Genomic DNA, 15,893 nt, shown 5'->3' with positions numbered 1-15,893 from the left:
AGGTTGCCCAGGTACTCATTTGGGCAACAGGCACAACCTCTGCACTAGTCGCTTTCAATTTGGTCCCATCGGTGGGCAGTTGTAAATGCCTGTGGCTTTTGCCATCAACTCAAAGGGGAGAAAAAAGTGTGTAAGTGGACTTGGCGCGGTTCAAACCCATGTTGTTCAACAGTCAACTATAGAACACCTAAAATATGAAGGAACTTTTGCAAATAAAAAAATTATTTAAGATAAAATAGTAAAATAAGTAGTGGACATAGGCATGAACAGAAGAGGAAATACAAGAGACAAACATAAAAACAATCATCTTTACTAGTAGAAATGCAGTTAAAAAAGTGAATGCCATTTTCTGATCAAATTAGCAAAGAAAAAATAATCAGTATAATTTGTTAAATTATTAAACTGATAGTACTAAATGAATGCTGGTAAGAATCAAACTTAATCTGCTCTTAGGAAGGTCAGTTGATGGAACATTACCCTTCAGGAGGACAATCTTAAAAGCCTTAAAACAGTTCATGCTTTAAAATAGGGAATCTAGAAATATACCCAAGTACAGATCGATACATGAAACTGCCAGTATTCAACTAGTTTTGATGTACAATACTGGCACTTTCATAAAGTTCAGCCTAAGATATATGTAGGTTTAGTGTATGAGAAAGATGATTTAACAAGTCAGTGTGGGGAAAAATGGATAAAAATGAATGGTTTGGAGACAGCTGGCTAGCCAGTAGGTAAAAAGAAAGGGGACCCCTACCTTACTTCTTAGATCACACCATATTCCAGATGGGTCAATTATATAAATATGTTGATTGAAATAGTGAAGTAGTACTAGGAAAAAGCATTTGTAGGTCTTGTAAACCAAGACACCATGAAGGAAGATCAATGTATTTGACTGTTTTAATTCCATAAATAAAGTAAAAATCAATCAGGAAAATAATTGTAACATATATGACAAAGAGCTATTTTTCTTAATATTCAAAGTACATTCACTATGTACTAAGAAAATAGCAAATTCTACTGAAAAATGGGCAAAGGATGAGATTATTTAAGTCATAGAATATTATAAACATTTAATATTAATAAACGTTAAAAGATGTGCAGCTTCACTGATAAAAGCTAATTAAAACATGATTCCATTTTCTATCCACCAGTTTGGTAAAAATTATAAAGATTTATGATAGGCTTTCTCATAAACTGTTGGTAAGTATATAAATTGGTATCATCTTTTGAAGGGCAATTTGGCAGCATCTACCAAACTTTTAATCCAGCAGTTCTAGTTCTAGTAAATTACCCTGCAGAAATATATATATAGATACATATTTTTAATGATCATTTAAAGATTAGGAATGTATACTAAAAGCGTTAAAATGTTCATGTGCCTTGGCTCAGCCACTCCACTTCTGGGGATTTTTCCCTAATGGAGTTGATTGGGTATGTGCGTATATCAGGATCTTCAGTATTTATCTCAGCATTTTTATAACGGGAAAGATAACCATAAGTGTTCCATTGGTTGATTCAGTTTTGGGGTGTGTGTATGTGTGTATAAAACAGAATATTATCTGATCATTACAAGTGGTGGTGATAGGACCCTTAGTAAAAGATGTTCATGTAAGAGAAAAGCAGCAGCATAAAAGTTTCACTGTTTCATAAAAATAAAATTTAAAGTATGTATCTACATAGAAAATGGTAAGAATAAATCCTACAATGTCAAAGTTGTATCTCTGGGTGCTCAAATGATGGATGATTTTTAAATATATGAACATACTTTCACAATTTTCTTCTAAGATCATGTATTACTTGTGTGGTTTTAAAAACCTGATCTATCCATGTGTTTCATTTAATGCTGAATTTTGAATTCTCTCATTTTTTATCATTTAGATGAATCTTCAAGAGCAATTTTAAAATTCAGTTTTTTGTGTTGTTTTTTTTTTTACTGTGAAGAGACTGCTGCCATATTGAAAATACTATTGCCTAATCTTGAAAATATTATGCTAAGTGAAAGAAAAATAAAAATACTGTTTCCTTATTTCCTAGTGGGAAAGCAAAACTGTCCTGCGCAATGAGCCTTTGGTTTTAGAAGGAGGCTATGACAACTGGCTACTTTGTTATCCCCAGTATACAACAAATGCTAAAGTCACTCCACCCCCACGAGGCAAGAATGAAGAGGTGTCTATCTCATGTATGTATGTGAAAATTTTTGTTTAAAATTGCTTTGGTAAAATAAACTTTGGTAGTGTTCTTGGTTGTGTGTTTAGTTATCCTACTGGATAGCAGTTTGTTTTCAGGCGTAAAAAATATAAGATGTCCACATCCTAGAAGTTAAATGTTTAATTCTTTAAGATTGTTGTGGTTGTCACTTCATTTACTTTATCTTTATCACATAGTAACATGCATGAGATATGTTACTACTATTTATGGGGTTTGCTCTTCTTTCATACCTATTATTCTTTTGGGAATTTTAGTGGATTTTACTTATCCTTCACTGGAAGAATCAATTCCTTCTAAACCTACTGCCCAGATGCCACTTCCTTCTGTAGAAATAAATGAAAATACAGAATTTTTAAATGATCAAGATGAGAGAATGGCACCACTGAACATATCAACTCCAATTGAGTCAATTGCTGCTTCTAAATCTGATGTTTTACCCATAATTCAGCCAGTGCCTGTTGTAAAGAATGTTCCACAGGTATGTGTTTGATTTCTTTTAACTGTATTGTTTCTCTTTTTTAATATTATGTTAAATACATAGTATACAAATGAAGTTTTATTTATAAGCTTTTATGTTTTAGGAAGAAAAATACCAGTGAGAAGAATTTATATGTTTTGGTGCCTTTTGGCTATAAAGATTTTGCATTATAATTCAGTCCTGTTACCACAGCAGTGATAAAATAGATAAGTCAAAAGATTTCAAAGCCAGCTAGCAGTGTGTTTACTGTAGGAAGTACCAGTAAAAGATTGTATTATGACAGAAAACGTGAAGATTTTCAGGGTTTTCTTGTATTGTAATTTAACCCATAGTATTTTCCCAAATAGTTTGGCTTAAAGATGATAACGTGATGTCAATATATTGGTTTCAAAATAATACCGTAGTTCCGTTTCCTTAGAGTTTGACATGTAAATAACATGCATAGTTTTTGTTGTTATTTCCTTTGTTATTATTATAGGTGCCATACAATATTCTATTAGTTTTAGATGTACAACACAGTGATTAGACCTTTATATACCTTATGAAATGATCACCATAAGTCTAGATTCCATCTGTGAACCGTTCAGAGTTATTACGATATTATAGAAAATGTAGTCTATGCTGTACTTTTCATTCTTGTGACTTATTTATTTCTTAACTGTAAGTTTGTGCCTCTTAATCTCGCATTACCTATTTCACCCATCCTTCCAAACACCTCCCCTCTGGCAACCATAAGTTTGTTCTATTTATTTATGAGACTTTTTCTGTTTTGCTTTGTTTGCCTTGCTTTTTAGATTATACATATATATAAGTGAAATCATAAAGCACTTGTCTTTGTCTGACTTATTTCACTCAGCATAATACCCTCTCGGTCCATCCTTGTCACAAATGGCAGGATTTCATCCTTTTTCATGGCTGAGTATTACATTACTATATAGATAGCACATGTTCTTCATTCATCTGTTGATGAATACAAGTTGTTTCTATATCTTAGCTTTGTAAATACTGTAATTAACTAGGGTTCATATATCTTTCTGAATTAGTGTTTTTATTTTCTTCAGATGAATGGAATTATCAAAGGCGGAGTTGCTAGACCATATGGTAGTTCTCTTTTTAATTTTTTGAGAAATTTCCATACTGTTTTCTCTGGTGGCTGCACCAATTTACATTCCCACCAACAGTGCACCAGTGTTCCTTTTCATCACATCCTTACCAACATTTTCTAGTTTTGTTCTTTTTTTTTTTTTTAATGTTTATTTTTGAGGGAGAGAAAGAGAGAGAATGGGGGAGGGGCAGATAGAGAGGGAGACAGAATCCGAAGCAGGCTCCAGGCTCTGAGCTGTCAGCACAGAGCCCAACGCGCGGCTTGATCTCACGAACCATGAGATCATGACCTGAGCCAAAGTCGGATGCTCAACCTGATGAGCCACCCAGGCGCCCCTCTATTTTTGTTCTTTTTGAGATTATCCATTCTGACAGGTGTAAAGTGATACCTCATTGTGATTTTAATTTGCATTTCCCTAATGATTAGTAATGTTGAGCATCTTTTCATGGTTTTCTTGGCCATCTGTATGTCTTCTATGGAAAAATGTCTATCAGGTCCTTGGCCCTTTTTATTTTTTTTTATTTTTCTAATTTTTTTTTTCCTTGGCCCATTTTTAAATCAGATTGTTTTGTTGGGTGTTGAGTTGCTTGAGTTCATGTGAGCAGGGGAGGGAGAGAGAGAGAAAGAGAGAATCCCAAGCAGGTTCCACGCTCAACATTGAACCTGACACAGGGCTCAATCCCACAACCCTGGGATCACAATCTGTGCTGAAATCAAGAGTCAGACACTAAACCAACTGAGCCACCCAGACACCCACATGAGTTCTTTATATATTTTGGATATTAACACATTATCATATATGTCATTTGCAAATATATAATCTAATTCAGTAGGATGCCTTTTCATTTTGTTGATGGTTTCCTTCACTGTGCAAAGCTTTTTAGCGTGATAAATGAGTCCCATTTGTTTATTTTTGCTTTTGTTGCCCTTGGCTGAGGAGACAGATCCAAATATATTGCTAGGATCAGTCTCCAAGAATTTACTACCTATGTTTTCTTTTAGGAATTTTATGGTTGCAGGTCTTACATCTACATCTTCAATCCATTTTGAGTGTACTTCCTTATTGATAAAGAAAGTGTGGTCCAGTTTCATTCTTTGCGTGTAGCCGTTTCAGTCTTACCAACACCATTTATTGAAGAGATTGTCTTTTCCCCATTGTATATTCTTGCCTCCTTTCTTATAGATTAATTACCATATAAGGGTGGATTTATTTCTAAGTTCTCTATACTGTTCCATTGATCTGTGCAGCTGTTTTTTAATGCCAGTACTATATTGCTGATTACTGTAGCCTTGTAGTATATCTTGGAATCTAGAATTGCAACACCTCCAGCTTTGTTCTTCTTTGTCAACATTGCTTTGGCTATTGGGAGTCTTTTGTGGTTCCATACAAATTTCAGGATTTTTTTTGTTCTGGTTCTGTGAAAAATTGTATTGGTAATTTTATAGAGATTGTATTAAATCTGTATGTTGCTTTGGGTAGCATTGATGTTTTAACAATATTAATTCTTCCAATCCATGAGCACAGTACATCTTTCCATTTTTCTCCTCTTCAGTTTCTTTCATCAATGTCTTAAAGTTATGAGAGTATAGGTTTTTCACCTCCTTGATTAAATTTATTCATAAATATTTTATTCTTTCTGATGCGGTTGGAAATCGGATAGTTTTCTCAATTTCCCTTTGTGATGCTTCATGATTAGTGTGTAGAAACAACAGATTTCTGTATTTTGATTTTGTATTCTCCAACTTTATTGAATTCATTTATTCTAATAGGTTTTCTGGTGAAGTCTAGGGTTTTCTACATAGATTGTCATGTGATTATAGATAGAACCAGTTTTACTTCTTCCTTACCAATTTGGATGTGTTCTATTTCTTTTTCTCATCTGATTGCTATCTATGGCTAGGACTTCCAGTGCTATGTTGAATAAAAGTACCAAGGGTAGATATCCTCATTATTAAAGCAAAATCTTTTAGCGTTTCACCATTGAGTATGATGTTAGCTGTGGGTTTGTTATATACTTTCTTATATGTTGAGAGTTTTAGCATAAATGGATGCTGAGTTTGTTGAGAGTTAATAGCATAAATGGATGATGAATTTTGTCAGATGCTTTTTCCACATCTGCTTGAGATGATCATAGGGTTTGTATCCTTCATTTTGTTAATTGATTTGCAGGTATTAAACCATCCCTGTATCCCTGGAATAAATCCCTCTTGGTTGTGGTACAAGATCCTTTTAATGTACTGTTGAATTCAGTTTGTTGATATTTTGTTGAGGATTCTTGCAGCTCACTTTATCAGGGATATTGGTTACTAATTTTCATTTTTGTAGTGTTTTTGCCTGCTGTTGGTATGAGGGTAATGCTGGCCTTGCACAGTGAATTTGGAAGCGTTCCTTCCTCTTCAATTTCTTGGAATAGTTTGAGAAAAATACCTATTAACTCTTCTTTGGTAGAAGTCACATGTGAAACTATCTGTTCTTGGAATTTGGATTGTTGGGAGTTTTTGATTACTGATTCAATTTCATTACTAGTACAGGTGTGTATCAGAGATGCTGTTCATTCAAATCCAGGCCACCACAATAAAGTGCATATCACAACAAAGCAAGTCAGTGAATTTTTGGTTTTCCCATTCATATAAAAGATCATTACATAAAGAATGAATGGGTCAACCAGGCAATTAGAGAAGAAATTAAAAAATATATGGAAACAAATGAAAATGAAAATACAACAATCCAAATGCTTTGGGATGCAGTGAAGGCAGTCCTGAGAGGAAAATACATTGCAATCCAGACCTGTCTCAAGAAACAAGAAAAATCCCAAATTCAAAATCTAACAGCACACCTAAAGGAAATAGAAGCAGAACAGCAAAGACACCCCAAACCCAGCAGAAGAAGAGAAATAATAAAGATCAGAGCAGAAATAAACAATATAGAATCTAAAAAAAACTGTAGAGCAGATCAATGAAACCAAGAGTTGGTTTTTTGAAAAAATAAACAAAATTGATAAACCTCTAGCCAGGCTTCTCAAAAAGAAAAGGGAGATGACCCAAATAGGTAAGAGCATGAATTAAAAAGGAATTATTACAGCCAATCCCTCAGAAAGACAAGCAGTTATCAGGGAATACTGTGAAAAACTATATGCAACAAACTGGACAACCTGGAAGAAATGGACAAATTCCATAGCACCCACACACTTCCAAAATTCAAACAGGAAGAAATAGAAAACTTGAACAGACCCATAAGCAGAGAAGAAATTGAATCAGTTATCAAAAATCTCCCAACATATAAGAGTCCAGGACCAGATGGCTTCCCAGGGGAATTCTACCAGACATTTAAAGCCGAGATAATACCTATCCTTCTCAAGCTATTCCAAAAAATAGAAAGGGAAGGAAAACTTCCAGACTCATTCTGTGAGGCCAGCATTACTTTGATTGCTAAACCAGAGACCCAGCAAAAAAGAACTGCAGGCCAATATCCCTGATGAATATGGATGCAAAAATTCTCAATAACATACTAGCAAATCGAATTCAACAGCATATAAAAAGAATTATTCACCATGATCAAGTGGGATTCATTCCTGGGCTGCAGGGCTGGTTCAACATTTGCAAATCAATCAACATGATACATCACATTAATAAAAGAAAAGAACCATATGATCCTGTCAATCGATGCAGAAAAAGCATTTGACAAAATTCAGCATGCTTTCTTAATAAAAACCCTCGAGAAAGTGGGGATAGAAGGAACATACTTAGACATCATAAAAGCCATTTATGAAAGCCCACAGCTAACATCATCCTCAATGGGGAAAAACTGAGAGCTTTCCCCCTGAGATCAGGAACACGACAGGGATGTCCACTCTCACCGCTGTTGTTTAACATAGTGCTGGAAGTGCTAGCATCAGCAATGAGACAACAAAAGGAAATCAAAGGCATCAAAATTGGCAAAGATGAAGTCAAGCTTTCACTTTTTGCAGATGACATGATATTCTACATGGAAAACCCAAGAGACTCCACCAAAGTCTGCTAGAACTGATGCATGAATTCAGCCAAGTCGCAGGATACAAAATCAATGCACAGATATCAGTTGCATTCTTATACACTAATAATGAAGCAACAGAAAGACAAACTGATCCCATTCACAATTGCACCAAGAAGCATAAAATAACCTAGGAATAAACCTAACCAAAGATGTAAAAGATCTGTATGCTGAAAACTATAGAAAGCTTATGAAGGAAATTGAAGAAGATATAAAGAAATGGAAAAACATTCCGTGCTCATGGGTTGGAAGAATACTGTTAAAATGTCAATACTACCCAAAGCTATCTACACATTCAATGCAATCCCAATCAAAATCGCACCAGCATTCTCGAAGCTAGAACAAGCAATCCTAAAATTTGTATGGAACCACAAAAGGCCCCGAATAGCCAAAGTAATTTTGAAGAAGAAGACCAAAGCAGGAGGCATCACAATCCCAGACTTTAGCCTCTACTACAAAGCTGTAATCATCAAGACAGCATGGTATTGGCACAAAAACAGGTACATAGACCAATGGAGTAGAATAGAAACCCCAGAACTAGACCCACAGAAGGATGGCCAACTAATCTTTGACAAAGCAGGAAAGAACATCCAATGGAAAAAAGACAGTCTCTTTAACAAATGGTGCTGGGAGAACTGGACAGCAACATGCAGAAGGATGAAACTAGACCACTTTCTCACACCATTCACAAAAATAAACTCAAAATGGATAAAGGACCTGAATGTGAGACAGGAAACCATCAAAACCTTAGAGGAGAAAGCAGGAAAAAACCTCTCTGACCTCAGCCGCAGCAATTTCTTACTTGACACATCCCCAAAGGCAAGGGAATTAAAAGCAAAAATGAACTATTGGGACCTCATGAAGATAAAAAGCTTCTGTACTGCAAAGGAAACAGTCAACAGAACTAAAAGGCAACCAACGGAATGGGAAAAGATATTTGCAAATGACATATTGGACAAAGGGCTGGTATCCAAAATCTGTAAAGAGCTCACCAAACTCCACACCCGAAAAACAAGTAATCCAAGTGAAGAAATGGGCAGAAAACATGAAGAGACACTTCTCTAAAGAAGACATCCACATGGCCAACAGACACATGAAAAGATGCTCAACGTCGCTCCTTATCAGGGAAATACAAATTAAAACCACACTCAGATTTCACCTCACACCAGTCAGAGTGGCCAAAATGAACAAATCAAGAGACTATAGATGCTGGAGAGGATGTGGAGAAACGGGAACCCTCTTGCACTGTTGGTGGGAATGCAAACTGGTGAGGCCACTCTGGAAAACAGTGTGGAGGTTCCTCAAAAAATTAAAAATAGATCTACCCTACGACCCAGCAGTAGCACTGCTAGGAATTTACCCAAGGGATACAGGAGTGCTGATATATAGGGGCACTTGTACCCCAATGTTTATAGCAGCACTTTCAGCAATAGCCAAATTATGGAAAGAACCTAAATGTCCATCAACTGATGAATGGATAAAGAAATTGTGATTTGTATACACAACGGAATACTACATGGCAATGAGAAAGAATGAAATATGGCCTTTAGTAGCAACGTGGATGGAACTGGAGAGTGTTATGCTAGTGAAATAAGTCATACAGAGAAAGACAGATAATCATGTTTTCACTCCATGTGGATCCTGAGAAACTTAACAGAAGACCATGGGGGATGGAAAGGAAAAAAAAATAAAAAAAGGTTAGAGAGGGTGGGAGCCAAAATATAAGAGACTCTTAAAAACAGAACAAACTGAGGGTTGATGGGGGTTGGCAGGGAGGGGGGTGGGTGATGGGTATTGAGGAGGGTACCTGTTGGGCAGAGCACTGGGTATTGTATGGAAACCAATTTGGCAATAAATTTCATATTTTAAAAAAAGATCATTAGATTATACTGTAGTCTACTAAGTGTGCAGTAGCATTAAGACTGAAAAAAACCATGTACACGTCTTAATTAAAAAATTTTACTGCTAAAATATGCTAACCATCATTTGAAATTACAGGAAGATGTAATCTTTTTGCTGGTGGAGGGTCTTGCCTCACTGTTGATGACTACTGACTATTGATAATGGGTGGTTGCTAAAGTTTGGGGTAGCTCTGACAATTTCTTAAAATAAGACGAGAATGAAGTTTGCCATATCATTTAACTCTTTCACAAATGATTGCTTTGTAGTATGTGATGCTGTTTAATAGCATTTTCCCCACCATAAAACTTCTTGCAAAATTTGGGTTAGTTTTCTCAAACCCTGCTGCTGCTTTATCAACTAAGTTCGATAAATCAACTATATTCTAAATTCTTTGTTGTCATTTTAGCAATCTTCACATCATCTTCACCAGTAGATTCCATTTTAAGGAACCACATTCTTTACTCATCCAAAAGAAGCAACTCTTCATCCATTCAAATTTTTTCATGAGATAGCCACAATTTAGTCACATCTTCAGGCTCACTTGTAATTCTAGTTCTCTTGCTGTTTCCACCACATTTGCAATTAGTTTCACCACTGAAGTCTTAAAATCTTCAAAGTCATCCATGAGGACTGAGATCAACTTCTTCCAAACTCCTGTTAAATGTTGAAATTTTGACATCCTTCCACAAATCACTAATGTTCTTAATTTCATGTAGAATGGTGTATCCTTGCCAAGAGGTTTTCAATGACCTTCCTAGTTAGTAGGAATCACTATCTATGCTGCTCTAGCCTCACAAAGTGAATTTCTTTAGTAAGACTTGAAAGTTACCATGACTTCTTGATCACTGGGCTGCAGAATGGAATGTTAACAGGCATGAAAGCATTAATCTTTTTATACGTTCAGTCAAAACTCTGTTTACCAGGTACATTGTCAGTGAGCAGTAATATTTTAGAAGGAGTCTTTTTTCTGAATAGTAGGCCTCAATGTGTGCTTAAAATACTCAGTAAGTCAAGTTGTAAACAGGTGTGCTATCATCCAGACTTTGTTGTTCCGTCGATAGAGCACAGGCAGATTAGATTTAGCATTAATTCTTAAGGGTCGTAGGATTTTCAGAACGGTCAATAAGCATTGGCTTCAGCTGAAAGTCACCAGCTGTATTAGCCCTTAATAAGAGAGTCAGCCTATCTTCTGAAGCCTTGAAGCCGGGCATTGACTTCTCCTCTCTAGCTTTGAAAGTCCTAGATGGCATCTTGTCCAGTAGAAGGTTGTTCCATCTATATTAATATCTTAGCTAATTTTTCTAGATAACTTGCTGAAGCTTCTACATTAGCACCTGCTGCCTTCACCTTGAACTTTCATGTTATGGAGACAGCTTCTTTCCTTAAATCTCATGACCCAACCTTTGCCAATATCATTTTTTTTTTTTCCTGCAGCTTCCTCACCTCTCGTAGCCGTCATAGTGTTGAAGAGAATTAGGGCCTTGCTCTGAATTAGGCTTTGCTTATAGGAGTGTTGTGGTTGATTTGGTCTTAGGCTTTGCTTATAGGAGTGTTGTGGTTGATATGGTCTTCTGCCCAGACCACTAAACAACAGTAAGGCTGTTTCACATTCTTATTATTTGTATATTCACTGAACTAACACTTCAAAAATTTTTGAAGAGTTCCTTTGCATTTTCAACTTGGCTTTTTGATGTAAGGCCTAGCTTTTGGCCTAACTCAGCTTTTGATATGCCTTCCTCATTAAGCTTAATTGTGTATAGCTTTTGATTTAAAGTGATAGAAACGTGACTCTTCCTTTCACTTGAACATGTAAGAGGCCATTGCAGGGTTATTTATTCATTGATCTAATTTTGGTATTGTGTCTTGGGGAAAAGGAGAGGGAGAGAGATGGGGGAACAGCTGGTCCATAGAGCAGTCAGAACATCCACAACATTTACTAAGTTACATAGGTGTGGTTCGTGGCACCAGAAAACAATTAAAATAGTAACATCAAAGGTCAGTGGTCACAAATCACCATAATAAATATAATAATAATAAAAAGTTTGTGAAGTATTATAACAATTACCTAAATGTGACACAGAGACATGAAGTGAGCAGATGCTGTTGGAGGAATGGCACTAATAGCCTTGTTTGATTCACGGTTGCCAAAAACCTTTAATGTTTAAAAAACACAGTATCTGTGAAGTGAAATAAAGCGAAGTGCAGTAAAACAAGTTATGCCTGTAATCAGTCTGTTCACATTTTCTGTTCCCCTGAGTGAGTCTTAGAAGATTGGATGCTTCAAGGAATTTATCCTTTTTTCCTAGGTTGCCCAATTTGTTGGCATATAAGCTTTCATAATCTTTTTTTTAAATTTGTTTATTTATTTTGAGAGTGAGAGAGAGAAAACAACATGGGCAGGGGGAGGGGCAGAGAGAAAGTGAAAGAGAGAATTCCAAGCAGGCTCCTTGCTGCCAACACACGGAACCCAACATATGGGGCTTGATCTCATGAACTGCAAGATCACGACCTGAGCTGAAATCAAAGAGTTGGATGCTTAACCAGCTAAGCCATGCAGACTCTCCATAACTTTCCATAATCTTCTGTAATCTTTTGTATTTCTGTGGGGTCAAGTTGTTATTTCCTCTCCTTCATTTCTGATTTTGTTTATTTGAGTCCATTCTTGTTTTCTTGATGAGTCTGACTAAAGGTTTATCAGTTTTATTCATATCTTCAAAAAACCTGCTCTTGATATCATTGATCTTTTCTATTATTCTTTTACTATTTCATTTATTTCTGATCTGTTTCCTTCCTTCTGCTGGTTTTGAGCTTTGTTCTAGCTTATTTAGGTGTAAAGTTAGATGTTTTTTTATTTGAGATTTTTCTTGTTTTTTGATGTGGGCCTATATGACTATAAACTTCCCTCTTGGAACTGTTTTTGCTGCATCCCAAAGATTTTGGACCATTGTGTTTTCATGTTCATTTGTTTCCATTTATTTTTTAATTTCCTCTTTGATTTCCTGGTTGATCGATTTGTTGTTTAGTTGCTCTATGTTTGTGTTCTTTCCAGATTTTTTTCTTGTAAATTGATTTCTAGTTTCATACTGTTACAGTTGGAAAAGATGCTTGATATAATTTCAGTCTTCCTAAATGTATTAAGACTTGTTTTGTGGCCTAACATGTGATCTGTCCTGGAGAAGATTTCGTGTACACTTGAAAAGAATATGTATTCTGTTGTTTTGAAATGGAATGTACTGTCTATGTCTGTTAGATCAATGTGATCTAATGTGTCCTTCAAAGCTACTATTTCCCTTGTTTATTTTCTGTCTGGATAATCTATCTATTCATGTAAGTATGGTTCAAGCCCCCTACTATCATTGTATTATGATCAATTTCTTCCTTTATGTCTTGTTAATATTTGGTCTACGTATTCAGGATGGGTGAATAATATAATATAAATATATATGATATAAATAAAGATAAATAAAATAAATAGGATGGGTGCATAGATATTTATAATTGTATCCTCTCATTAGGTTGATCCCTTTATCATCATATAATGCCCTTACTTGTCTCTGTCTTTGTTTTAAAGTCTATTTCGTCTGATAAAACTATTGCTATCCCAGCTTTTTTTTTTTAATCCCTTCACTTTTTTTTTTTCCCTATCCCTTCACTTTTCATCTGTATCTGTCTTTAGGTCTAAAGTCTCTTGTAGGGAGCATATAGATGATTCTTATTTATTTATTTTTATTCATTCTGGCACACTGTGTATTTGATTGGAGCACTTGGTGCATTCATATTCAAAGTAATTATTGATAGGTATGTGCTTCTTGCCATTTTACGTTTTTCTGATAGTTTATGTAGCTCTTTTCTGTTTCTTTGTTCTTTTGCTATCTTCCCTTGTTATTTGATGACTTTCTCTAACGTTTGTTTGGATTCCTTTCTCTATTTTTTGTGTATCTAGTACAATTTTTTGGGTTTTGTACCATTAGGTTCATATATAACACCTTAAATATATAGCAGTCACACACATTTTATATTTCTGACACATTTTCCATTTTTATTTTTATATTTCTCCAACAATTGTAAACATACTTGAATTTACTACTTCCATCTTAATCTTCATAGTAGTTTTAGAATTGGTTGATCCCCTACCTTTACTATATTTGTTTTTACCAGTAAGATTTTTTCTTGTAAAATTTTACTTCTAGTTATGGCCTTTTCTTTTCCAGTTAATGAAGTCCCTTTAACCTTCTATGTAAGCCTACTTTAGTGATAATGAACTCCTTTAACTTTTATCTGGGAAACTCTTTATCTCTCCTTTAATTCTGAATGATAACCTTAGTAGGTAGAGTATTATTGGTTGTAGGCTTTTCCTTTCAGCAATTTGAATATATCGTGCAATTTGAATATATTCAATTCAGCAATTTGAATATATCCCTTCTGGCCTTCAGTTTCTGCTGAAAGATCAGCTGATAGCCTTATAGGGTTTCCCTTATAGGTGACTTTTTGCTTCTTTAAAAATTCCCTTTATCTTTAACCTTTGACATGTTAATTATTAAGTTTTGGTGCACACCTCTTTGTTTCATCTTGTTTTGGGTTCTCTGCTTCCTGGACCTGGATTGTCTGTTTTCTTCTCTAGGTTAAGAAAGTATTGGGAGAGGGGAAAGTGGGTGATGGGCATTGAGGAAGGGCATCTGTTGGGATGAGCACTGGGTGTTGTATGGAAAACAATTTGACAATAAATTATATTTAATGTAAAAAAATAAAAATTAAAAAAAATTTTTTTAAAAGTATTGTTATATTTTTTCAAATAAGTTTTCTTCCCCTTCTCCTTCTGGTATCCCCATAATGCAAATATTAGTACACTTGATGTTGTCGCAGTCATACCTTAAACTACCCTTTTTTGTTTAAAATATTTTTCTGTTGTTCAACTTGATTTCTACTACTCTGTCTTCCAGATCACTCATCTGTTCTTTTGTATCTTTTAATCTGCTGTTATTCCTTCTAGTATATTTTTCATTTCAGTTATTTTATTCTTCAGCTCTGAGTTGTTCTTTCTTATATTTTCGACCTCTTTATTAAAGTTCTTGTATGTTCATCCATTCTTCCATGTTTAGTGAACATCATTATGACCATTACTTTGAACTCTTTATCAGATAGATTGCTTATCTCTGGTTCTTTTAATGAAGTTTCATTTTGCTCTTTTGAACATTTACCTCTGCCTCCTCATTTTGTTTGACTCTCTGTGTTTCTGTGTATTCTGATGCATCTCCCAGTTTTGAAGGAGTGGCCTTCAAAGGTACCCTGTGGGGCCAAGATGCACAGTCTCCTCTGGGTCATCAGAAGCAGGCACTTCAGGGGTATCTCCTATGGGCTGTGTGTGCCCTGGTGTGAATGGCTCAGAGGCCTGATCACAATTGTTTAGAACTAACGCCTTCCCCATCCCCAGCAGAACTTCTTGGGGGAGTGGGGGACTGCTGTCGTGGCTTAGGCTGCCCACCAGGTGTGGCTGAGCCTGAACTGCCTTGGATGGGTACCTGGCAAAGTATGTGTATTGGGCGGGGCTGATCCATAGGCGATCACCAGGTGGGGTGAATGGTGGCACATGGAGAGTATCAGAAGTGGTGCCTACCAGCATTTCTATTCCTGGAGAAAGTCCCTATAGATCCCTGCCCCTCCTGCACATACCATAAAATTAGTTAATAAGTTTTCTTCACATATGGCCCCGGTGCTTTTCAAACTGTCGCCTCTCTGTTGGGTCTGAAAACAAGTGAATTTGTGGCTGGCCCTTTAAGAGCAGAGTCTCTGTGTCCTGTAGCTCTCTGGCTCTCCTGGAGATAAGCCCAATTGATTTTCATAGCCAGACATTGTGGGGGCTCATCCTTCCTATACAGGCCCCTTGGGTAAGGGTGCCTAATGTGGGACTTAAACCCCTCGATCCTCAGGGAGGACCTCTACATTTGTGATTATTCCTGCCATTTGTATATTGCTGCACAATGTATGTGGCTACTGGCTAGACTGTGTCTCTGCCCCTCCTACCTCTCTGAATGTGGCTTTTTATTTATATTTTTAGTTGTGAAAGAGCTGTTTCACTAGTATTCAGGTCATTCTCAGAGAGTTTGTCTATATTTAGTTGTAATTTGGTGTGTCTGTGGAAGGAGGTGAGCTCAAGATCTTTCTACTCCACC

At 35.9% G+C, this 15,893-nt stretch overlaps 1 protein-coding gene across 1 annotated transcript in view; it reads left to right on the top strand.

Annotated features, from left to right (window-relative positions):
• The window catches only part of USP8 (ubiquitin specific peptidase 8), a 77,518-nt gene that overhangs the window by 44,308 nt on the left and 17,317 nt on the right, over positions 1 to 15,893 (top strand). The window contains 2 exon segments of the mRNA XM_043555436.1: positions 2,035 to 2,179; positions 2,463 to 2,686. Of these exon segments, the coding sequence (XP_043411371.1) occupies positions 2,035 to 2,179; positions 2,463 to 2,686 (369 nt within the window).

Source organism: Prionailurus bengalensis, chromosome B3 (genome assembly GCF_016509475.1).
Source record: "Prionailurus bengalensis isolate Pbe53 chromosome B3, Fcat_Pben_1.1_paternal_pri, whole genome shotgun sequence".
In the NCBI taxonomy this organism is placed as follows: domain Eukaryota; kingdom Metazoa; phylum Chordata; class Mammalia; order Carnivora; family Felidae; genus Prionailurus; species Prionailurus bengalensis.
This window is presented reverse-complemented; position numbering and strand designations above follow the sequence as displayed.